The sequence below is a fragment of the Mirounga angustirostris genome, unplaced genomic scaffold (assembly GCF_029215605.1).
Source record: "Mirounga angustirostris isolate CCGP_5_RB_7025 unplaced genomic scaffold, mMirAng1.0.hap1 SCAF_1, whole genome shotgun sequence".
NCBI classification, from domain to species: Eukaryota; Metazoa; Chordata; class Mammalia; order Carnivora; family Phocidae; genus Mirounga; species Mirounga angustirostris.
The window spans coordinates 120,683,887-120,709,460 of NW_026991709.1; the positions used below are offsets into that span (position 1 = coordinate 120,683,887).

At 51.8% G+C, this 25,574-nt stretch overlaps 1 protein-coding gene across 1 annotated transcript; it reads left to right on the forward strand.

Moving 5' to 3' along the window:
- RBP1 (retinol binding protein 1) lies at window positions 1–25,050 on the forward strand. Its single transcript, XM_045903669.3, has 4 exons — window positions 1–393; window positions 1,049–1,227; window positions 22,859–22,960; window positions 24,804–25,050. The coding sequence occupies exons 1-4, from the start codon at window positions 321–323 to the stop codon at window positions 24,855–24,857; spliced, it is 408 nt and encodes a 135-aa protein (XP_045759625.1). The 5' UTR covers window positions 1–320; the 3' UTR covers window positions 24,858–25,050.
- Window positions 25,051–25,574: the final 524 nt, after the last annotated feature.

Sequence of the window (25,574 nt, forward strand, 5' to 3'; positions counted from 1 at the left end):
CCATCTCCTCCTTCCTTGGGAGGCGACCTGAAGGTCTGAATGAAGGTGGCCGAGGGCCGGGATAAACCTGGCCCTCCAACAACCCCGGTCCCCGCCCCGCCCCCGCGAAGGGGGAGGAGCGACGGCTGCCAGGGAGCCTCCCGCGGGCTTTGTGCGCGCCTGAAATCCAGCTGTCGCCGTCCTGCAGAGCCCCCTGCCCCCGGAGGGCGCACATTTCCGGGCCGCCCGCCCCCCGGATCGCGTCCGGAACCGCTGCGCCCGCAGAGCCCAGAGCTGCTCCTGCCCGCTCCGTGGCCGTCCCGCCCCAATAGCCCCCGGAAATGCCGGTCGACTTCACCGGGTACTGGAAGATGCTGGCCAACGAGAATTTCGAGGAGTACCTGCGCGCCCTCGGTAAGCAGCTGCCCGCGGCGCTCGGCCCCGGGGCGCCCCGCCGGCCAGCGGCTCAGGGACTAGCGGTGGGTTCCCCAGAGCCCTCCCGAGCCCGCCGCCCGCCTGCCTCCGCCGGAGCCAGCCTCCGCTCCCTGCGCCCGTTAGCGAAAGGGCCTCCGCCGCCAGGGCTCCGAGGGTGGCCAGCAGGCTGCCAACTGGGAGGGTGGGTGTTGTTAGAGCTGATTAGTGGTAAATATCTGATAGTGGCTCTAGACGTGGATAACTTCATTAGGAAAGCTGGGTTTAGTTTGCTAGTTTTTGTTTTAAAGAGTCAGTGTAAGGGCAGTAAACTTTGTTGCAAGAAAAGAAGAAAAAGAAAGAGGGAAAGAAAGAGAAAAAGAAAAAAAGAAAAAAGAAAGGAAAGAAAGAAAAAGAAAGAAAGAAAGAAAGAGAGAGAGGAAAGAAAGAAAGAAAAGAAAAGAAAAGAAAAGAAAAGAAAAGAAAGGCACAGAACTGGCTGCTTGCTAAGACAGGGCTAAGCGAACAGGGAACCCCAAAGGTCCTGCCCCCCCTCCCCCTGGGAGGAGCTGGCTCCTGGGGCCCCGCTACCTTGGGGACAGTTCTCTGAATTTTCCTGCCAACTCTCTGCCCCTCTCTTCCCTGGCACCCCCTGCAGATGTCAATGTGGCCTTGCGCAAAATCGCCAACTTGCTGAAGCCAGACAAAGAGATCGTGCAGGATGGCAACCATATGATCATCCGCACGCTGAGCACTTTCAGGAACTATATCATGGACTTCCAGGTTGGGAAGGAGTTTGAGGAGGATCTGACGGGCATAGATGACCGCAAATGCATGGTGAGGATTTGCATATACCAGGGCATCTCCTGCCCAGGGGGCCTGACCAAAGGCTGGGCTACTTCATCTGGGAAGGGAGCGAGGGCCCTTGTATTTTAGGGACCAGGGATCTTCACACTGCCAGCCCACAAAGTTGACAGCACGGACTCATCAAGCATACCGCTCTGTCTAAACAGGATAATAATGGTTATGAAAGCTGCAGTTTGTTAAGTCTCTGCTCAGGCACTGAGCCAGGTGCTTTATACATTCAACTTCACCTAATCCTCACAACAACCTGTGAGGGAGGTTTGAGTATGCCCATTTTACAGATGAGGAAACAGTCTCAAAGAGATGAGTAACATGCCCAGAAGAGCACTGTGAGGGAGGGGCTGGGCTGGAACTCCCCACAAGTCTGTTGACTCTGTTCGCCTCTGGCTGTAACACCGGGGCATAATGGAGGAAGGAAAGAAGAAACACAGGGAACCCTTTTCAAGTGTAAAACTTTCTAGCTGCTCTAGCATGAAGCCACTCTGGGAAGCAGGGGACATCACGATCTCCCAGAAGCCTCTGACCTGCCCCACCTCGTCCCCAGACTGAGACCTGGCTCCTGGCCGTCCCCTGCCCTGCCCTGCCCTCCACTGCCCACTGAGCTGCCTTGGAACTTTGCAGCCAATCCCTACTCAGCGGGTCCGTGGCTGGTGCCTCTGCAGCCCGGGCTAGAGGAAGCCTTCCTGCAGGAGGGGGAGGGAAGGCAGCAGCGCATCCCCCAGGGCGGGAAGCTGATGACCCAGAGACCCCAATTAGCGTTTCCACAGCAAACTCTGGAAGGTCAGCCCCAAGTCTCCACCAACATTCTCGGGTCACTGGAAGGTCAGGGTGCTCCGGAATCCCTTTCACAGTCTTGGCTCCAGAGCTAGTGTATGCTCACCCCCAGGCAGCTGCCTTCTCCCCTCCCCCTCCGGCCATGTGTGGCTGTGTGTCCTACAACCATGCCAGTTATTTTACACGCAGCCCAGTGAGGGAGAGATTCAGGACCCCATAATATGCAGTGGCCAAGGCTCCGAGAGGGGAAGAGACTTGCAAGAGATGGGATTTGAACCCTAGGCCTTTGGACTTTGAAGTCCATCCTCCTACTCTCAGCCAGGCGCCTCTCTGCTGGTCGCCTTTGCAGAGCCCAGATGGTGGAAGTTTGCTGCGACTGTGGTTGAAGGGGTGCCAGTGGGTGAGGATAAGGAGCCCCAGGCCTGGACTCCTCACCACCCCCTTGTTGATTCATCTGACAGGAGTCAGGAATCAGTGTCTGAGTCTGCTGTTTGGAATGATGGCAGAAGAGGGGGTAGCCAGCAGGGAGTGTCTTTGGAGAAGCCAGTATGATTGTAGAAACCTGTCAGCTTGTGCCTTTAAAGGACCTAAGGCCTCGGAATCCTCGGAGGGGCTCACAGTGGGAAAGGAGAGCAACAGACAGCGTCTGCCTTGGCGAGGTGGGGCCCTGCCTTTCAGATCACTGCCCGGGATCTGCTCCCTGGCCTGCTGCATGCAACTGCACTATGAGGACACTCCTTGTCGCCAGCTCACTCTTAGGGTGCTCACAGAGCACATCAGACACCCCTATTTGTTTTGGGTCACTGCAACCTCTGGAATGTGCTGGCTTGTACTTACTTGGCTAATCATCTTCCGTCTTGCATTCCCTGCGTCATCCGATAATGTGTGAAACATGAATTGATCACCTAGTAATACGAGCTGGTGCTCATTAGTGCTGACTATGCAACATGTCGTGTTACCATTTTATTTCAACTCACTATTCACGGTACTGTTTTCAACCCCATTTTACAGATAAGAAAACCAAGGCAGGATTTTTCATTGTGAGACGTTTGGGAGGTTAAGTAAGTGGCCAAGGGAGGATTTGCATTTTGCCAGCTCCAGAGTCCCTGCCGTTCCCCACGGCCCTGGACCCACTGCTTTCCTCCCACGCTCATCACTACACCAGGCACAGGGACGTGGAGGAGAATGTTGCAATCCCTGATGTCTAGGAGCTCACAGTCTTTGTGGTGGAGACAGACACACAAACTGTCAGAACATAGTGTGATCAGGGGTGACAAAGGGAAGTACCCAGAGGAGGGGATCCCAGAAGGACTTCTGGAGGAGGTGACTTCTACACAAGACAAAAAGGATAGAAGGGAGGGTTTCAGACACAAAGGAAGGGGCACATGGCCGCCTTCTTTTCTCAGCCCAGCAGAAGGACATTAGGACAACCCAGGTGACCAGATCGGGGAGCCCAGCAGCTGGGCGAACCAGATGGGATTGGACTAGGCCTCATGGTCACCTTTGCTGTCGCAGGACTCAGGGCGGCCCCCTCTCAGGTATACGGCACTCACGTACCTTGCTGTTGTTGTTGGGGGGGATGGACGGCCCCCCTGCTCCGGCCTCCCCTTGGCCTTTCACATTGCAGAGAAGCCCTTCTTCTTGGGGCTGCCAACTGGATGGAGGCCTACAGGAAAGAGCATGGCCAGGGGAGGGTGTAGGAGAATAGAATTACAGCAACTGTCCGGCTGGAGGCTTGCAAATGCAGAGGAGCTGCCTGCCTAGAGGCCACCTTGGCTGAGGTGTGTGGGGCCCATGGGGGTCTTGGGCAAGGTGGTTGCCAGAGGTAACTTTCACCACTGCCCCTTCTGCTCCACACAATCTGCACCCACCTGCCAGGAGCAGCATCCAGGAAGAGGCCAATCTGTTCTCAGCATCAGGCCGGCTTCATTCTGAGCTTCCTCACAAGGGTCTCGTTTCTCACCTGGGATCATTCGTTCATCTGTGTTGTTCATCCCTTTCTCGGTCCCACAAGCATTTCATGGTGCTTACTCTATCTTGGCAGCCCCTGTGTTACTGAGATGAACTGCACAAGATTCCTGGCCTCATAGAGCTCAGGGCAGCGGGGAGGCCAGCCACGCAGTGATTGCTGTGTGGATGGGGGCAGGTCAGCCAGAGGAGGACCCCCTACTGGGTCTGGGAGGTCCAGGAAGGTTCCCACAGGAAGTAGTCTGAACAGCGGCTTGAAGGATAGACAGGAAACAACCAGGCAAACCGAAAGGGGACAAGAGGAAGGCCAAGGCCAAGGGAAGAGCAGTTGGTAAATGCTATTTCAGACCTGTCCCACCCCAGGCTCTGGGTTCAGCCCTGGGGACCCAGAGGCAGCAAGGCCTCCGGAGCACCCAGGCCCATGGAGGAGCCAGATGCATCTTCAGGCCATTTTCTTCAGTGAGGGAAGCCCAGGGGGCTGAGGACCACCACGGTGTGGAGGGGTGAGGAAGCAGTGGTCATCAAAGTTGCCCGGCTGAGGGGACCTTGAAAGACCAGTAAGAATTAGGGCAGACGTGGAAAAGGGATAGAGCATTCCAGGCCGAGGGAACCATAAGGACAAAGGCCCAGGGGTCAGAAAAGGCCCGGTTGGGAGAGGGTTTCAGAGGGGTGAGAGGGGCAGTCCACAAAGACTGGAGTGCAAGATGTGGCCCAGGAAGATGGGAGTGATGAGGACCCAGCAGGGAGCCTAGATGCAGCTCTGACTGGCTACAGGGACCCCTTGCCAGGAGGCGCACAGTCAGACTGACACCCTTCCCCAAAGGGCCCAGGGGCTTGCTGGCTCAGTGACCTCTGGTTCTGCCTCCTTCTGTGTGAACAATGTCTGTGCTCTAGAACTGCGGCCTGCAGATGTGTTTTGTTTGGCCTGCACAATGTTTGAAAAATTTCAGAGCCAGTTGCCAAAGATTGCCAGAGATTGTGAGATTTCATAGAAAAATCCGTATTTCTGGCTGTTCTAACCAACCAAGTCAAGATTGCTGAAAACACTGGGTGCCCATTTCTTCCACCCTGGGTGCTGTGTGGGCCCCCGGGACACTGTCACAGTGCTCCCTTTAGATGAGACATTCTCCAGCGTTACCCCACCCCGTTACCTGAGGCCAAGCGGCCAGATGTCTTTGTTTGCCCTGTGGGTTCCTTAGAGTGGCGGTTCCCGAAGCGCGGACCTGCAGCAGCAGAGCACAAGAATTAGGGAGAGACATAAATTCTCTAGCCATAGCCCTGGCCTACTGAATCAGATCCTCTGGCCGTGGGGCCAGCGGTCTGGGGTTCAATGAGCGCGCCCCACGGCTCTGATGCCGCTGAAGCTTTAGAACCACTGCTCTGGAGGAAAGAACCACCTCTGTGTACCTGCATCTCCATAAACGGTGGGAAAACTAGAACGTCAGCTGCAGAGGGCCACGGGCCACTGGTTGGTTGGGTCCAGCCATCTGCCCCCCATGGACATTGCCATCCGTGCCCAGAGCCACCGGGGAGTGGCTCTCCGTTCTCCCGCCAGGCCGAGGGCTGGAGGACGCAGATCTATGTGGCCGGGATCACACAGCTCCCATTTCCCGGTCTGTTCCCGGTCCGTTTGACGTGACCCGCAAGCAGCAGGGGCTGTCATTTTGGTGGAAATGTGTAAGGCCTGGGTGTGGCTTTGTTCTGCGCTGCCTCCTGCACGTCTTTATCCACAGAAAGGAAACCTCCAGCCTGGTCTGAAACCAATATCATGTATTAAACCTAGCCCATGGAGCTTTGGCAGGGTGGGGGAGCCAGAATGAGGAAGGTGCCCCTCAACTTCAGGTAGTGTTCCCCACTCCTGGGCCCAGGAATCCCTTGGAATGAGGACTGATCAGGTTCCTTGTCCCTGGCTGTCCCCAGCAGGAGCTGCGTTTGTGGTAGAAGGCAGCCTTGGTCAGCAATCACAGCCGGGAGCCCCACTCCACGCGGTGGCGACAAAAAAGCCATTTGTCATCTCACCGGGGACACTGGGTCAGGCTTGCCCTGGAGGGGGCACCTTTGTTCATGTGGGAGCCTGGCGCCTCCTCCTGTTGATGTGGCTTCTTCTTCAGATCCAGCTGTGAACTCAGGATGACCCCTTGCACAGAGCCTCCCTTCTGCTCTCCCAGCCCTCCACCCCTCCGTTGCTTTCTTTGTTTTTATTGTAAAAGGAAAAAAAGAATTCAAATAGCCCAGGAGAGAGTGGACTGCAAAGGAAAGTGTCCCTTCCCCCACTTGGCCTCATTCCCGCTCCCCAGAGGTTATCTCTGCTACTGTGTCTGTGGATCTGTCGGAAATTGTCCTCAAATATAGAAGCTGTCTATCTATTGATCAGTTAAAAAAAAGCGGGGGAGAGAAAGAAATCCACTCCTTGGCGTGTTGTTTTCTCACTCAATGCTACTTCTTGGGCATCTTTCCATATCAGTGTTTATAGATTATCTGAATTCTCTCTCCTTTAACCATGTGTTTCCTCCACTTCCTGCCCTGACTTCCTTCCTTCCATACAACCATCCATCCATCCATCCCCCCATGCATCCATCTAATTATATATGGTAATGCATGAAACCCACCAAATTGCTATTAACACTTTGGTTTAAATTCTTGCCAGCTTTCTGATCCTGTTCTTGACTCATTAATGGATTTTTTCTGGTTCATATTTTAAAAGAAAACAGATGGCAGAATTAACTCCCTGGGCCACCAAGCTATGAATGCCCTCAGATTTGGGAGCCTCCTGACTCCTTTCCAAGATGGAAACATGGGGTCTCTTTCATGTCTTCGCTAAAGTTCCCTGACCTTTGAAATCGGTGTCAGCAGCATGCTTTTGAGGATTACAAAAAGAAGAATTAAAGCAACCCAAATAAAATGCCCAAAGTAGCTTTCAAGAATCACACTGTTGTGTTAGGTTTTGTTTTTTGTTAGGCAGGAACAAAGGGAAATAACATGCACTAAATCCTTACCAAGCGCCAGGCCTGCACCAGAGATTTTAGCACTTTTCCTCTTTTGGTCTCCACAGCAAATGCTGTTCTGTAAGTGTCTTTGTGCCCATTTTGGTGATGAGTCTCTGAGGCTCAGAGAGGTGAAGAGCCTTTTTAGCCCCGGGTCACCCAGCCAGCTGGTGGCAGAGGAAGGATTCTAACTGGTCTATTTCTAAAGCTCTCTATTACAAGGTGTCCCGCCCAGCTCAGCTGAGGGCCAGCACCTTAGGTCCTTGTGAGCCCAGCACTGCCTGGAGGCGAGCATAGAGTGCTGACAAGGCCTGAGGTGTGGAGAGGAATGCTGGTATTAGAGTCTGGGTTTGAATCCTCCTCCATTACCCAACTGACAGTGACCTTAAATGATTGGACACACTGCCTCTGTCTTCACATCTGTGAAATGGGCATCATGGTTGCTGCTCTGCCTGCTCACAAGGCAAATTCTGAGGACCATGGAGATAGTCCAGGGGACAGCGCCTTGTGAAGCCATGATACTGTGCGCAGTAAGAGGCCAAAAGCCCTTCCGATGCCCTAGACTGGGGGCAAAGTAATAACTTATGATGGCCAGGTGGCAGTTGGGGCAGCTACCGCTGTTTCTTTTTCTGACCAACATTGCCTGCACCCACCCAAAGAAGCACCTCCCGTTCTGCTGGGAGTTACACCCCCACTCCCCTTGTGGAGTCTGAAGGAGCTGCCAATCACGGTACAGTGTCTCTCGTGGGATGAGCACCTTAAACCAGGGTGATGACAGGTCCCATGACCTGTCACATGATTGTACATGTGACCTCATCTCACCCTTTCCTGGGATTTAATTTAGGGACCCTGGCAGAGAGCTGGGTTCTAGTCCCTCTCAAGTTCATCAGCTGGCGGGATGTAGAGTGCCATGCCACCCCCACGGCTGCATGGAGAAATCCAGCAGGAGGGAAAGAGAAGATGAGGCCAGCAGAGAAGCAGAAATGAGAGAGAGAGAGAGAGAAACTGCAATGCTGGGGGTTTGGTGGAGCCCCTGACATGAGCCCATCTCCAAGACTTTCCATGTGCGTGAGCCAGCTAGCGCATTCCCTTTCTTTTGCCTTCAGCTATTTGAACTGGTTTCCCGTCTCTTGCATCTAAAAACATCCTCAGAACTTCTGAGTCCACAGATCATGGTTTAAGAACCGCAACAATAGTTAGAGCCGTAGTTCTCAAACTTGAGCTGCCCACGCCCCTAGGTTTCCAATTCCGGAGGTCTGGAGTGGACCCAAGAATGGGTTTTTCTATTGAGTTCCCAGATGATGCTGATGCTGCTGGCTCAAAGACCACGCTTTTGATGACTACTAAGAAAGAAAAATGAGGATGTGGGCTGGCCCGTGCCCGGGATCCTGTGATGTGCTGCTCATGATTCAGCGTAATAAGCCTGCGCTGGGGTTCCGGGTGTCTGGTTCTGGGGGCTGAATGAGAGCCGAGAGAAGTGGTTCAGCCCCTGCAGATGGAGTCTTCTAGGGGATGCCAAACTTGCAGCGGCCCACGATGGTCTGCAACTGCGCTCCAAGGAGATGACACCAGTGGTTTGTGCAGTGTGCGCAGCAGGTACCAGGAGCGTGTGGGCAAGTATGGGCCACGACCGGGCACTTAGGACCTCTGGCTTTGAGATGAACCTGGATTTGAATCTTGGGTCCACCTTGCAGCTGTGTTTCCTCATCTGTAAAAATGAGCCGGGGTAGCAGTACGGATGGGATTGTTATGAAAATTCCGTGTGGTGGCGAATTATTTCATTTTTTCTATTGCTGTGTAACAAACCACTCCAAAACGTAGTGCTCCCAAACTCCAAGCAAAGCAGTGGTTTATTTTGTTCATGAATCTCCAATTTGGGCAGAGCCCAAAGGGGGTGGCTGATCCTTGCTGCATGTCCTGCCAGCAGGGAGCTGGGGGTCCCTGTTCCCTATGGCCTTCACACTCACTGTCTCCTGGCTGCTTGCGCTTCCTCAGATCATGGCAGCTGGGTCCCAAGAATGACAGGGCCAAGAGAACAAGGCAAAAGGGTGTGACACTGTGGTGATCTGCCTAGCTTCCAAAGTCATATAGCCATATTTTGCCGTATTCTGTTGGTTAAAGCAGTCGCAGGGCCTGGAACCAGAAGAGCTGAGTGGGCAGGACACCCCCTCTGCCCTCCCCTCCAGCCATCTGGAGGCTGTAAGCTGAGGGCTGTCTTCCGGGCCCCTTCGCCCCATGGAAGGCTTCTCTGGTAATCGTCCCCTGCAACTCAGGTCCAATTGCCAACCTTTCACATGGGCTTGGGTATTTCTTCATATTTGACTTAGAGTTGATTGAGAACTCTGACAGCAAGCACTGTGCCTGGTTCACAATAACTTCCTCCCTGGGAAGCATTTTTGTAGCTATCTCTGTTGTACAGATTGAGTTGTGCTAGGGCATGCGTGAACACACACACATACACACACCCGCCCTCGCCCTCCAAACAGGAACCCCAGGGCTCTGTCAGGCTGCCTGAAATTCCAATACTAGAGCACATTTATTTTGGCTAAATATCCCATGACTTTTCTAGGTGTTTCTTTTTTTTTTTTTTTTTAAGATCTTATTTATTTATTTGTCAGAGAGAAAGAGAGCAGAGGCAGAGGGGAGCGGCAGGCAGAGGGAGAGGGAGAAGCAGGCTCCCCACTGAGCAGGGAGACCAATGTGGGGCTCGATCCCGGGACCCTGTAATCATGACCTGAGCCGAAGGCAGACGCTTAACGACTGAGCCACCCAGGCACCCACAGGTGTTTCCTTTAATAAGCAAATACCTTAGAGTGCTAGTTGTCTTTAATACAGGGGTATTAATGAGTCTGTCCTTCCTTGCCCCCTGCTCCCCTTCTTTCTTTCCTGACCTGAGTGTCCAAGGACAGCAGAGGAGACTGGGGAAGAGCTGTATAAACAAGATGGACATGGAAGGTGTATAAACCAGGGGTGGAGGATACTCCAGGCTGCAAAAACCCACCTTGACCAGCCTTAACAACATAACTGGCTCTGCACTCAGAAAATGAGGGGGGAGAAATCCCGTCTGCCGGTGCACAACGAGTCAGAAAAATCATCTTGCTCTTTGGCTCAGAGATCCCACTTCTGTGATTATATTCCAGGAGAATCATTCAAAAGAAAGGAAAAAAAAACTACATGTATTTGTACGAAGCTATTTGTTGTAGCTGTGTGGTAATAAGCCTCACCAACCCACATAGAAGCGCAGGCCACCGTCCAGGGGCCTCCAGGTGGCAGGCTCTGCCCTAGCACTTTACATATATTATTTAATCCCCCAACAATCCTGGAGAGGAGGTGCTACTCTCATTTTACAGACGGGGACCCTCAGGTGCCGCCCAGGGTCACACTGCTGGTTAACCATAGCCCTGGGTTTCAACCTCACATCTCTCTGACCCCGACCCTGCGTGGTTGACAGAGCTGGCTGCCTCCTGCTGGTGTGGCCAAGTGCCACATAACCACAGGTGGCTAGAGTGACTGTGGCTTTTTAATTCCATAGACCGCTACGTAGCCACATAAATGATCACTCACTGTGACGATAAATGAAAAGTGTTTATGGGCAACCACTCAACAAGTTCCATAGATTCTGCTTCTTAGCCTCTCTTTCCTCTTCCCCCTTCCACCACCCCCACAGCTCTGAATATCTCATGCCAGTAACAATAATAACAATAGTAATAATAATAAACCCCTGTTGAGTTTACTCCTATGCACTAGGCTCAGCATTTTCCATGAATTATTTCTGCACATGGATCTCCCATCCACCATCCTCAATACTTCAGCCCATCCTTCACATTCTAAAAAGGGAATCTGACCAGATCGCTCCCTAGCCTAACCCCCATGGGCTCCCCAGTGCTGACAGGCCAAGGCCAGAGGGGGCTCAGGCTTTTGAGGACATGTCCATGCTGCCTCTCCAGCTCCATTCCCTACCTCACTCCTTATCCTTGTCACCCCCCACCACCACCACCACCACGTGCAGGTGGCTTCACTTGCCATCCACCTTTGCATCTCTCTGCTCACTTCCTTGGGATAAGTCTCCTGCTTCCTCCCCTGGCCGAATAAATACTCATGGTCAAGATGAGCCCGGGCTCAACTGTTCCACCAATCTTGTCCTGACCCCCCATCCCACTGTCCCTCTCTGCAGCCATTGTTCCCAGGGCACCTGTGACCCTTGTTCATGCATTCGAGATGCTAGACAGGGGGCCCACACTTTGCATGTTCAATGCCTAGCACAGAGGGCTCCAGTGTGTTTGTCAAATGAGTGTTAAATAAAAATAGCAGGACCTCAAACAATATAAATGGTAGATCCTATCACTGCAAGATCCATTTGCCATTTTATAACATTTGTTGGGTGTTTCCCATGTGCTAAGAATTCTAGGCACTTTCCATGCGCGAATTCTTTTAATCCTCACAACTCTGTAACAAGATGGCAGAATTCTTCCTATGTTGTACATGGAATGAATGAAAGGCAGAACAGGGATCAGTGGTCTGAGATGGGGTAATTGGTGGAGCCAGAATCTGGATCCTGGCCGTCTGACTCCAGATTGTTGTCAGAGGGGAGTGGCATCCTTGTTCTGTTGAGTCACAGCTCTGGAAGAATTTCTCTGTGAGGCTTTTGAAATCTCACAGGCAGTGACCCCAGTGAAGTAGTGGTGTCATGGGATGGAACTGTCAGGGGCAGGGGAGCGGGGTCTGCTTTGCATCTCGTTCCCCTCCGCGGTGGAGGCTGTCCACGGCCCAACTCCCTCTGAGGTGGGGCTGAGTCATAACCGGTTTGGAGTCCCATCTACACCACTTACAAACTGGGTGGCCTTAAACAAGTTATTTCACCTCTCCCTGTCTCTCCTTGTCTGTGAAATGGGGATAATTATAAAGTCAGGAATACCTACTACTTCATGGTGAGGATTAGAGGCGAGAAAGTCTGCAATCGTCTAGTCCATCAGTAGGAGCTGGTACTATTAATTCTCTCCTCCTGTAAACTTTGTCCTCCAGAAGACAAACTCTGGAGGTGGCGACATGCGTGGGAAGGACACCCGGCCATCCAGAGAAGAGCTAGCAGAGTTACGTGAGCGGAGGCGGGCCTGCAAGGGCATGTGCCTCTCCACGGTCATAGAGAACACGGCACAGTTCCACATGAGCCCTGTGACCTTCTCCAGCCCCATTTCCCTCCTCCCCATCCAGAACGTTGGCCTCGCCTTGACACTCATTTGACAAACACATTGGAGCCCTCTGTGCTAGGCATTGGACATGCAAAGTGTGGGCTCCCCCTTTCTAGCATCTCAGATGCAAGGCCAGCCGCAGAGGGAACTATTGTCTGTGTCCGACACTGAAATGGGTCCTTGCAACCCCTTGTGTCATTTCATCCTGTTGGCTCTTGCTCTGTGGCAGGACTCACCAGCCCCACTTTGCAGATGAAAACATGCAGGCTCAGAAGGTGGGGTACACTGCTCAGGGTCTCCCTGCTGGAAAGATATAGGGAGGGATTGGGGCTCAGGCCTGCATCTCTCCAAGACTGTCATCGGGCCCCCCGAATGCCCAGCTCAGGCAGGCAAGCCATGGTCCCCTGGTGGGGCCAGCCCCAGCCCCACAGCCTGCCAGGCACTGTCTGCCAGCAAAAGCATCCATGGCAGCAAGGTGCTCACGTGGGAACAGTGGGCAGGCTGTGGGTTCAGAGTTGGGCCGAAGTGGGTTGAAACCATGACTGTACTCTTCCTGGCTAGTGTGGCCCTGGGTATGATGACTAAGTGCTCCAGGACTCAGAAGCACACCGTATCTAACCCATTTCTATAAGGCTAATCTATGGAAGAATAAACAGCTACATTGCCTGGGATAGTTTGTCTAAAAAAAAAAAAAAGTATTCATTGCCCGAAAAATTATAAGAGTGCCCCTAGAATGTTTTCTGCCACTTGTTCATTCATTCTACAGCTGGTAATATGCATTTTCTCTGCTGTAGATTCCAAGGTGGGGGTTGGTATCCTGCAGTGAATAAAAGGATCCCAGACCCCAAAGAGCTCTCAGTCGAGAGATCCTGACCTGCTGACGACTCCTCCTCAGTTACTGAGCTAGCATCTCTTATCTTGTGGGAGCTGTTTGTTTCTGTTTGCCTTGAAAGATAAAAAGTAGAAGAAGAAAAAAAAAAAAAGAAAAGAAAGATAAAAAGTAGAAACCAGAGGCTCTTGTGAAAGGGATGAAACCTTGGTGGACTCTGCCCTGCGTAGCCCCTCTGAGCACTCTCTGGCAGGTTGGCTCCTCCCTTACTCCGTGACAGCCCCCGCCACCCCTCCGCCTCCAGGGTGGACTTGATAATAAGCTGAGTCCTTGCCCTGGCTCAAGTAGCAGGCCCCTCTGCCTGCCAGATAAGCAAACATCCGGATTGTACCAGGTCTGGCTGGTTGAGGCCACAAAGATGGAAAGTGCAGGAAAAGAGAGGCTGAGTCATCTCCCCAGTAAATTCTGGGATTAGAGGTGCAGGGTCAGGTTCCATGGGGAGGGTCATGCCGAGAGAGTCCAGCTGGGCAAAGCTCATTTAGAAGCCTCCCTCATGCAGCCCCTGGCCTCCCTGCAACTCTCCAGGCTGTTCGCTCTGCCTGGGATGCCCTCATTCCTCTTTTCCAATTTCTACTTAACCTAACTCTCATGGGGTTTTCCGGTGTCAATTCCAGCATTACTTCCAGCATTAATTACCTCCTCCTGGAAGCCTTCGCTAATAGACCTCAGTCCCTATTTCAGAGACTGATGCGATGCCTTTCCGCTTTCACAACTACCATCACCTGCCTCCACCCAGCACTTGCCATTCTGCTGGAATTCTCTGCTTGTCTTCTTCTCTCATAGTCTGTGTGCTTTTTTTTTTTTATTATTCTTATGTTAATCCCCATACATTACATCATTAGTTCTAGATGAAGTGTTCCATGATTCATTGTTTGTGCACAACACCCAGTGCTCCATGCAGAACGTGCCTTCCTCAATACCCACCACCAGGCTAACCCATCCTCCCACCCCCCTCCCCTCTAGAACCCTGTTTGTTTTTCAGAGTCCATCATCTCTCATGGTTCGTCTACCCCTCCGATTTCCCCCGCTTCATTCTTCCCCTCCCGCTACCTTCTTCTTCTTCTTCTTTTTTTTTTTCTTAACATATGTTGCATTATTTGTTTCAGAGGTACAGATCTGAGCTTCAACAGTCTTGCACAATTCACAGCGCTTACCAGAGCACATACCCTCCCCAGTGTCTATCACCCAGTCACCCCATCCCTCCCACCCCACCCCCCACTCCAACAACACTCAGTTTGTTTCCTGCGATTAAGAATTCCTCATATCAGTGAGATCATATGATTCATAGTCTGTGTGCTTTTGAGAGTAGGGTCCTCGCCTCACCTGCCTCTTTTTCCAGCACCCAAGGCTAGTGTGCAGGTGTCGAAGCCACAATTGCCAAATGTTTCCTTGCACAGAACCATGCTGGAGAATCCTGCTCATTCAAGAATCCTCTGAGATCAGGTAGCTGCGGAGCACAGTAGCCGAGAACATGGACTCTGGAGTCAAATCTCATCTCCCTACTATATGGCTGGGTGACCTGAAAGCCTCAGTCTCCACATCTGTAGGATGGCAGAAATATAACTGCTCCAGAAAGATACCCCATGCTGTGTTTAATACCCTGCCCAGCACGTAGTGAGTATTCAGCACATGTTGTTAGGGGAATGATGGTGATGGTGACAATGACAGTGATGCTTTTACTTCCACCAGGAAGCCTTCCCTGCCCCTCCCGGCTGGGTTGGGTACCCACCACACAGCCCAACACAGAACACAGTGGTGTTGATGCCAGTTTCCCTGTCTGCCATCCCCCCAGGCTGACCTGCTCCGTGGTACGGCTGGGCTCTAGCCCAGGCTTCAGTCCCTGGATTGGGACTCTCGGTACTGGGTCCCTGGATTGACTGAGCACAGTTCCACATGGGCCCTGTGACCTCCCCCAGCCCTGTTTCTCTCCTCCCCATCCAGAACGTTGGCCTCATAGGACCTTGAGCTCTCTGAGGGCTTCTTGTTTTAAAATTGATCTTGGGTACTTTCCGGAATGTTTAAGGAATTTTAAAAATGACATGTCAAGATTTGTCTTAACATCTTAGCATTTTGTTTGTCCCAAGAATTGTTACCATTTGTCGTTAGCTCCTTCGTGGCATCAGCATTGTATTCTTTCGTGCCCACAAAGGCCTTGTTGTGGCTTTACTGGTTTGTAGTAGTTGCTTTTAACAGCTTTTATGTCTCTAATTACTCGCTCACATTTTAAGGCCTTATTAATTTAGTTTTAATCTGCTTTGAGAGAGAATTGGCTTCCCCCACAGCCCCCGAATGTGCTGATTTTAGATAATTGCCAGCCTCCTGGGAGGGGGTCAGGAGAAGAGGAGTGAGTACATCGCTCACCCAGTCTCGCTTCATGGGCAGCGAGTGGACTTCTCCGCCAAAAAGAACTGGATCCAAGTGATGGCTCAGCCCATAACCCCTAGGAGACTTAGGCTCGTTGCCTAACAAAGTCTAATACTAAGTCTAATTTTTATCAGCTCTCAAGCTTAAAGGTCAAGTGAAACAGAAGTACCTGGCACTTGGCAGGTTCTCTGTTACCTTCCCTGACCTTCCCATTTGCTCACTCATTTAACACAGGCACCAGAGGCTGAGAACCTTCTTATTGTCCCAGGAACCCTCAAAGGGTGAAGCACACTTTAAAATCAAACTCCAGGAGGAATGGCCAATTTGCATCTTTTAGCAATTCACATCATGTACAGGAGGCGTCTGGTCACTGTCTGGTTTTTCCATCCCCCACCCCTTCCAAAGTTTCAAGAGCACAGGCTTTGGAGTCAGACCTGGGTTATTCCTGGCTCGGGCTTTTGCACACATGGCTGCCTCCCTTCTGACCTGGCTCTGGAACCACAGAGACAGTAAGGTTCAGCCCCAGCCATCTCCGGGGCGGGGGTGGTCCATAAGCACAGGGCTTGCTGGAGCTGCATGGGCAAGTGGGGAGGGTTCCGTGATCAAGCCTCCCCCTGCTCACTGGAACGGGTGTTTGGGGCATGTAGGAGTTTTAACAACTGTCACACATCCCTGGGAGGCAGGTTGAGTCCCACTCTTTGTAGACCGTGACGGGTCACTGCCAAGAGATGCGTCCATGCAGTGGGAATGGTCTGTCACTCCCAGTACAGGTCATCTGCATGGGGCAAGGGGGCCTCGGGACCCCTGGGCCGTGCTTCCTAAGCAGCACCAGCTGGGGTTTCTAAGCGGTCGGGGGAGCTGGGTAACGGCTTTTGAAGTGACAGTTTCCCTTGTCAGGGTGAGGCAAAGCTGCCTTCATTCATCTGTAGGTGCATGTCTTTCCGGGAAAGCCGCTGAAAAGGCCAAAGTGTTAGAGGTTATTTGTTTTTTGGTTTGTTTTTTTTTTTAAAGATTTTATTTATTTATTTGACAGAGAGACACAGCGAGAGAGGGAACACAAGCAGGGGGAGTGGGAGAGGGAGAAGCAGGCTTCCCGCGGAGCAGGGAGCCTGACACGGGGCTCCATCCCAGGACCCTGGGATCATGACCTGAGCCGAAGGCAGATGCTTAATGACTGAGCCACCCAGGCTCCCCAAGGTTATTTGTTTTTAATAGAAAAGATAGACTGACTTCACTTTACAACCCACCGCCCTGGACTCCAGCCCTTTTGCAGACCTGCAGGTCTCTGCGGTGAGGATTACTTAGGAAAGGAACTGAAGGGGTGCCTGGGTGGCTCAGTAGTTAAGCGTCTGCCTTCAGCTCAGGTCATGATCCCAGGGTCTTGGGATCGGGCCCCACATCAGGCTCCTTGCTCAGCGGAGAGCCTGCTTCTCTGTCTGCCTGCCTCTCCCCGCCGTGCTCTCTCTCTCTTTCTCTCTCTGAGACAAAGAAATAAAATCTTAAAAAAAAAAAAAAAAAAAAAGGAAAGGAAAGGAACTGAAGGTGGCCAGACTCCCCCTTGTCCTTGGAATTGTCTGGGCTTCGTTTCCAGGGTGAGTCCCAGAGCCCATGGTGGGGGTGGGGGCAGCACTGCCTATCCTCGTGGTTTGTGCCTTGTCCACCTCAGTCCCCACAGGCATATGCCTTCCCATGCCACTTGGAAAGCATCAGGAACATTCTCTTGCCTCGAATTCCCCCATTAGGCTCTGGTTAAATGGATTAAGCAGCAGTGAGTGTCTGACCTGGGAAACTGGGTTGAATGCCCTCTTAAAGACCCTTTCAGACATGGCATTCACAGGGCAAGCGAATCCTTGTCCCAGATGTTCCTGCTCCTGGCCCAGCGAAGGTGGCTGGCTCTTACTGCAGAAGGAGGTCACAGGGCGAGTTCTTCGGTGCTGGGGAAGGTTGTCATCAGGGATTATCACAAGAAAACAAGGGACCGTTGTTTCTTACCCGGTCTCCTTCCAACATTACTTCTTTCCTTATTTCCCCTCATCTCTTCTTAGGTCATCCTCCCCGACTCCCCGACTCCCCACCCCTCTTTTCTGTTCTTAGGACAAATCTGATCCTCTGGGGGAGTGGCTGGTTTATGCCCACAGGGTACAAAGCTTAAAAAGAAAAATCCATTCCCACCGAAAGTGAACATAGGAGAGCCAAGGGGGAGAACTAAATCACCTCGTTGGAGCCCTCACTGCTATCAGGGGCAAGTCTCCAAATGGATCTTCTGCTGAAACAAAAACTAATTAGGTTTTAGGGACGTGGACATTGCAGTGCTCCCGGGCGCCCAGCTCAGCAGGCAGCCCCTGCCAAGTCTCCTCTTGGGTCTGGGTCCAAGGCTCCTGGAAGGGAAGGAGCTTCTGAAACATTTAACCATGCTGAATAGCCAATCCATCACTCCCTCACAAACCTCCAACTTCAAACAAAAGCCTTTTAGTTATGGTTCAACTTGGACCAGAAAATCCCCTCCCTATCTAAACTCTGGATGCCTTGATTACCATGACTTAGTGCCTCATATGGCAGCCCTGTGCATTTTATGTATTTTTTCTCTCATCCTCAGCACACCTTAGGGAAGTAGGTCTCTTGGTTGTGTAATGCCACATAGCAAAGCACCCCAAACCTAGTAACTGGAAAGGGCAACCATGCATTCCCATGATTCTGTGGGTTGATTGGGCAGTTCTGCATGTAGCTAAGGCTCGGCTGGGGTGCGTCAGTTCTCATGACGTAACCTCTCTCTCGTCCTCCAGGCTTCTCCCCCTGGCCTTTCTCCCCAGTAGAACAGGCTGGCCTTCCTTGAAGCGTAGTAACTCAGTTCCCAGAGGGAGGGTTCTGAGAGACCAAGCCCCCAGCGTCCATGTGTTTATAAAGGCGCCGCGTGCATCATGTCCCATTGGCCAAAGCAAACCAAACGGCCAAGGCCAGGGTCATTGTGGGAGGGGACTTCACAAGGGTGTGAATATGTGATTCACTGGGGGCTACCCACGGAACAGTCGGCCACAATACATAACACTAATCCCTCTTTCGTAGATGAGGGCACTGAAGCTCAGAGAGGTGACTCCCATTGCCCAGAGTCTTTCCTCATAGCTAGGGACAGAGGTCCCAGGTCTGTTGACTCCAAGGAACATGCTCTTTGCTGACAGTACTGGGTCAACTTGATACAGGTGGAGGGAGTACCATGAGAGGGGGCAGGTACCAGGAGCCCAGTGTAGACGATGGCTGACTTTCCAGCCCTCTTTAACCTGGAGGACAGCCTGGCAGTTTCCCCGGTCCACAGGGTGAGTGCCCTCCCTGATGGTTCCACCCAGCAGATCAGAGCCACAGGGCTGTGTGCGGGGACAGGCAGCGCTAGCAGGCATTGGAAACATGCTGCAGGCCACAGTCCCAGTTTGTAGCCTCACACTGTGGCCCCATCTACCCCCCAGCCTTGTTCCTGCCTCTCCTTAAGCCCGGGACAGCTTTTACAGCACTAGCTTGCTTGTCCTTACTCACTGTGTTTGGAATGCCTTCCCACTTAAAACAAAAAACAAAAAAACTAGTTAATGTTTCCTGTGAGAATGAGGAGCTCTCCCAGGCACCATAGCCACTATGCTTCCCCTAATCCCAGTGCCAACCACACTGGGCTGTAAGCACCTGGCACTTCTCTGTCTGCCCTTTAGGACCCACCTCTGGCTCCCAGCAACCACACCCAACAGTGGTTGGACTGAACCGAAAGGTGCTCTCCTGGGGGGCGGCTCAGAGTCTCAGCATAATGGCCAAGTGTACCTGCAGGCCCCATAGTCTTCAGCAGATATCTCCAGGTACCCTGCCCTAGGCTGGGAAACATGGGGCACGGAGTCATGCAAGGCTCATGTTCCAGCCCAAATTCTTTCCTTGTTAGCTGGGCGACCCTGAGAAAGTCACTTAGCATCTCTGAGTTCAGCCTCAGAGACTATTCTCATCTCTGTTCTGTCTAACTCACCCAAGGTCAGAGTCAATAGGAACTTGAGGTTGAGAAAGTGCCTTTGGAAACTACCATAGCATTTGTGCGTTAGGGATCCTTCTTTTAAAGGGGCCTGATTGGTAGGGCTCTAAGAAAGGGTTCTCTATACCCAAAGATCCTTCCACCCACTCCTTATATCCCTCCATCTCTCAGGATGCCTGAAATTCTGCTATCCATCATTCTTTTGCTAAGGTATTTTATTATTTATATCCAAATGGTCCCCATTAAAAGATGTCAAATGATCTAGAAAGGGTAACATGTTAGTTCAGGAGAAAAGCCTGCCTTACCATTAATGAACATCACTTTCAAGCTTCATGCCCTGACATTGGTGTTGTAAGGTAAATAGGTGTGAGCTTTCTGGGGATCAAGTTGGCAATACTTATCAAAAGCCTTAAAAATATGCATACTCTTTAATGCAACAATTCTTCCTCTGTAAATTTATTCTAAGAACATGATGTGTTCAGGGGCGCCTGGTGGCTCAGTTAACATCAACATCCAACTCTTGATTTCGGTTCAGATCATGATCTCAGGGTCGTGGGATCGAGCACCATGTGGGGCTCTGCTGGGTGTGGAACCTGCTTGGGAGTCTCTCTCTCTCTCTCCTTCACCCTCTGCCCCTCCTGCCTAACAAAAAGAACATGATGTATTCAAAACTGTGTATACCAGGCAGTCTTGTTTATAATAGCACAGAATAATAACTAAGAATACACAATGAGCTAAATAATAGTATGCATATACAATGAAATACTAGTGAGCTTAGCCTCCTGGTCCTGTGACCAGTGCACAGTCACATGGGCCACAACACACAGAAGGGCCCCTCACTTGGTTTAATGCTCTGCTGTCACCATCTTAAAATTCCAAATCATTTTTTTTCAAAGGAGCCCCTCATCTTCATTTTGCACTGGGTGCCACAAATTATGTAGCCATTTCCTGAATATTATGTAACAATTAAAATAATGCTTATGCAGAATGTTTATTGAAGGGGAAAATTGCTTCTATTAAATGAAGAAACTAGGGTACAAAACCATAAATGATGTAATCCTAATTTTTTAAAAACAGAAATATATATATGCATTAATAGAACAAGAGAGTGGACATAAATACATCAAAATGGTAGAGTAATTATCTCTGAGGAAGCAAGGTTACAGGTGTTCTTCTTATTCCTGTGCTCTTCTTTGAGCGTTTCTTGCATTTTCCAGCCCAGAGGGCATGAATATGCTTATTGACTGTAATATATCTGGCAGAAGCAGAAGTGTGTATATTGTAACTGGGAACCAGCAATCCTCTCCTGGCCTCTGATCTGAGTCTGGAGCCCTTAGTATGCAGAGTAGACTTCTGGATAAACAAAGAGGAGTTCAGTCGACGAGGAAGCCAAATACTCTGACGAGCTCCTTGAAGTCGAGGAATGTCTGATCTCTCAGCCCCCACATCCCTCTGCAGGCCTGGCACAGACAAGGCACGCAGAGAATGGGCATCTTGTCTCGTGGCTTGGCTCATTAGTGGTCTCTGCCTGCGACACACCTCATCCAACATCCACTTCGTTACGTTCTGATTTGGAAGTGGGACCTTCTGTCTTGGGGCTGGACATGTGCCCTGAGTGATCTCTAGACCCCGGAAAGCAACGTCCCGGCCCCAAGTCCTCCTGTGCCGCTTCTACCTCAGGGAAACAGGCTCCAGGACCAGAGGTCAGACTGATTCCTGCGCAGAGCTGGCTCCACCTGGCGCGCTGTGTTCCATCGCAGGCTGCATCCCGACAGCAGAGGGCACCAGTCATCAGCAGGCCCTGGAAGGAGACTAGGGCTTGGGAGAAGGAGGCCGCCGTCTTCCTATAAGGAGTGCCCCCACTCACTGCATACTTCTCCTTCTCTCCTGAATCCTGACTGTCCGAACATGCCCGGGAACCCAAGGACCCTGGCACCTTACCTCTGTAAAGCTAAGGCCTCTGAGTTAATGGCCTCTGGCCCCCTCCTGTGACAGGGGGGAACCTGGGGGCCCAGAGAAGGGGTGGACTTGGCTAGAGCCACACAGTGAACAGGGGCAAACGGAGTCCTAACTGCTACAGTGGGGAGGCAGGGCTTATAACGTGGAACTGCCACATAGGGGAAGGCTGTTCCAGGGGAGATGGGGAGCTGCAAAGATGGGGCATGCCCTCTGCACCTGCACATGGGTCCCAGTCCAGACCATGAGTTCCTGGACTGTCTCACCTCTGAATTCCAACTCCTAAGCCCTGTATTTCTGAGCGAGCCCTTGCCACTCCAATAAGACTGTGAAGTCTCCCATGGACATAGGCTTCCCTCCTCCTGCTGTCTGTCTTCCCTTCAGCATGCCCAGCAGTTGGACAGGGCACAGAGTGCTCAGGGAGGATGAGAGGGCTCGAGGGTGGGGAGCAGGGTGGCAGTGAGCACCAGCCGGGCAGTGGAAGCTTCCCCCTTGTTCTCCCAAGGTTCCCTGGAACCCACCTGAGGAGCTTCCAGAGCATGCCTGATGTGCCGCATCTCTGTGTCTTCATCTTATGGTGATCCACTGAAAACCCCTCTCCCCCCGCGTCTCCTTTCCTCTACTTCAGCTCCATTCTCCTCTCCTTCAAGGTCCAGCCCTGTTGCTTCCTCCTCCCAGAGCTTCCCCTTCTCTGACTCTCTGCTGGGATCCCACAGCATCTGGTCTGTGACTCTGGTGACACCGGGCACCTAGGAAAGCAGTGTAGTCTAAGTGGGGAGGAGGGCTTCAGAGCCCCACAGATCTGTGTTCTGACCTGACTCTGTCATTGGCCACCTGGGTGAACTTGGCCAGTCCCTTAACCCGCTCTGTAAAACAGAGAAGCTAATCCATGCTCCAATGGACAGTCATGAGGATTTGGAGACAGCACAGAGAGCACCTGGAAGAGCTGTCGTTGTACCTCCAGCTGGTTATTTACATCTCAGGTCGTTCTCCATGAAGTGGAAAGCTCTTGGAGGGCAGGGCTCGAGTCTTTTAGGTGTCCTAACCCTGCAAAGGTTGAAATAATGGAAGGGAGGGAGGGAAGAAGGAATGGTCTGGAAACGGGCAGGGCACTCTGAGAAGTCAACCTCACCTGCAAGATGCAGGCTGATAGCCCTCTCCCTGCCCACCTGCTGTGTGCCCAGCCTCCGAAGCCCTCCTCCCTTCCCAGCCCCCTACTCAGCCTCAGCTCTGAGATTCCCCACCCTAATGGCCTTTTCTCTCCTAATTTCCCCTTTAGGTGAAATCTAGGAAGGTTTTTATAAATTTTAAAACTGATTTGCATACTGTAATAAGAGCACATGGTGGACAGAGTTAGGCTGCAAATTTTCTGTAACGAAATTGACTTGAGCGCTCCCTGGGTTATCAAGGTTGGGGCTGCCCCTCCCCCAGCTCCTAGGGGCTGCTTGCTCAAGGCTGACCACCCTGTTCTTTTGCTTGGCAGACCACGGTGAGCTGGGACGGGGACAAACTCGAGTGTGTGCAGAAAGGTGAAAAGGAGGGACGTGGCTGGACCCAGTGGATTGAGGGTGACGAGCTGCACCTGGTAGGTTGCTGGTGTGTGGGGTGGTAGGGGGCAGAGCTGGGCCCAGAGACTCTGTTCACTGTTGAGGTCCAATGGACTTTGGAAGAATGCCCTGCGGCGGGGCCTTGGTTCTGCTCTGAAGCTTCTCTTCTAAGGGCCTGGAGAAGACGCTTGAGTGACTTTAAAAACCAAGGGATGTGTTTTCAAGGTCTAGGCTGACTCAGTTGTCCAGCCAGAGGCAGGAGGTGAGGAGGTGCATCAGACATGGAGCTAAGCTCTTTTGCATTCCATGTCTCTTTCTGTTCTCTCAGCAGCCCCATGGGCCAGGTACTATTAGGGTTCCTATTTTGGAGATGGGGACACAGAGGCTTACATCTAAGTTACACAGCTAGAAACCGGAAGAACTGAAATTTGCTCCCAAACAATGTCTGTGTTCACCATGCCAAGCTGTGGCAGGCTAGAACCAAGGAGAATTCTTTAAGCTTCTCTAAGACATGATCTCAACACTCTAGGTCAGGGGAGAACAGGCCTTTCTCAGTTCAGGTGTGGGCCTCCAGCCTGGGAACTCTGGTCAAAGCCACTTCTACTCCACCCGTTGTCTGGGAGAAGCACACACAAATCTAGAGTAACAGTCTTAGCCCCTGGAGGGCTAAAATAACACATGTCCTTTGAAAGGAGACCTCCCATCACTCCTGCCCCTTTGGAACTCCCCAACTACCTTCCTTCCGAGAAGAAAAAAAAACATTGTCCGGGTGACCTGGCTTCAACTCCTGACTCACTGGGTACCTTTGAGTAAGTGCCTTCCTTCCCTCAGCCTCATCTGGAAAATGCCATCCTGCCACATGGGGGTTCTGCAAAGACCAGAGTCTGTAAGAGCCCTGGGATGTGTGAGTGCTGGGAGGAGGCAGGAGGGCATGACTTTCAGAGGCAGCTTGGGCTAATGCGGAGAGCCTGGGCTGCAGCCTGACCTTGCGCCCGTCTTCTCCCCGGGCCTCTATTTCCTCAACTGCAGAGCAATGAGGGAAGATGATGGGATCTCCACTGGCTCTTTCCGCTCAGTAGTTCTGTGGCTCAATGCCAGAAGTTGCAAACTGAGGGCCTCGGGCCTCTTATTTGGCCATCAGTGAGCTTCAAACTTCTTCAGGCAACAATTTAAAAATTAGGAGATGTCACATAAATATTCAGATTTCCAGCCCCCTGCAAACAAAACAAAACACTTGCAAGGTGTGGTAACACTGTGCTGTCATTCCTCCTGGCATCTCCGCGGGGGCTGCCCTGTAGGCAGGGCATGGGTCTTCTGGGCTGCATTTTAATACTACCTGGGAGCTTTTACTAATAGCTGTTCCAGTGCTCCATCCACTGAGACACTGATACAACTGGTCTAGCCTGGGACCCAGGCATTTTTCAAATTCCCCAGGTACTCCAACGTGCAGCTGAAGCTGGAGTCTCCGTGCTAATTTCCAGCCTTGGCCTGTGACAACCTACTGAGTCCCCTGGGGGCCAAGCCTTGCGTCTGGGCCTGATTTCTTCCAGGCCTGGGCACAGACTCTGTCCTGGGCTCAGGCCTGAGGCCCTAAAGCCTTTCGGCCCCTAGAGCATAGTAAGGGAAGGGGAGGCATCAGAAGGTCCTGTTGGCCAGTTTTGAGCTATATCTGTTTCCCAGCCAGCTCTGCCTACAGGGCATAGCAGAGCCCCATCTCCACGGATCCGGTTCAGCTGACTTTCCAAGGAATTGGTTAGTTGCAACCAACGCTTGAGGAAAAATAACAGACATGGAGTATTTTCCAAGTTCCTGCCCCTGCATGCACTGAGCCCCAAGTGTGACCTTGCTCTGGCCAGTGATAAGCATCTGCTTTTGTTTCAGGAGATGAGAGTGCAGGGTGTGGTCTGCAAGCAAGTATTCAAGAAGGTGCACTGAGGCCTGGGCAGACCTGGAGCTCGAGGAATGAGCAGCGTGGACGTGTGGGCCAGTATCCCCTTCTTTTCGCAGCATGGGCCGAAATGTCCAGCCGTCCCCAGGCATCTGTTAGCAGAGGCTCTTTCTTGGTTTTGTCTCTTTTCTTTTCCTTAAAACAAAGCCATCACAATAAAAGTGATTTCTCCCCAAGACATCTGTTTTGAAGAAGCTTCCAAACCCTCCTGTGTTCACTTTTTCTCCGGGGCTTCTGAAGCCATCTTCTCCTGATGCCACCCCTGGGCCGAGGGAGAAATTTATCCACACACCTGCAGATTTAGTCCTGACATTGTACCTGTAAGGTCTTTCCCCACGGGCAAAGGCTTGGGCTCAGGATGTGTGACCTCACATTCAGCTATAGGTGTATTAAGTACCTACCATGTTACATGTCCATTCAGGGCCAAAAAATGTGGTGAGTGCCACAGAAGCAGGAGAAGATGCCCTCCACCCTGGGCACTTAAAGCCTAGTGAAGTAGATCCAACCAACGGAGATCTCCAGCTCCATGGTGTACACATAGGAGATGCTCTAAAAATTATTTGCAAATGAGATGGAACTGGATAGAACTGCAAGCCAAAGCTAGAATGAGGTGAACCTTAATCAAAGTCAATTTCCAGTTGGATTTGATTTCAGAGGCATCATGAGCACATACTTCACCACCCCCAAAACCATTCCCACCTCAT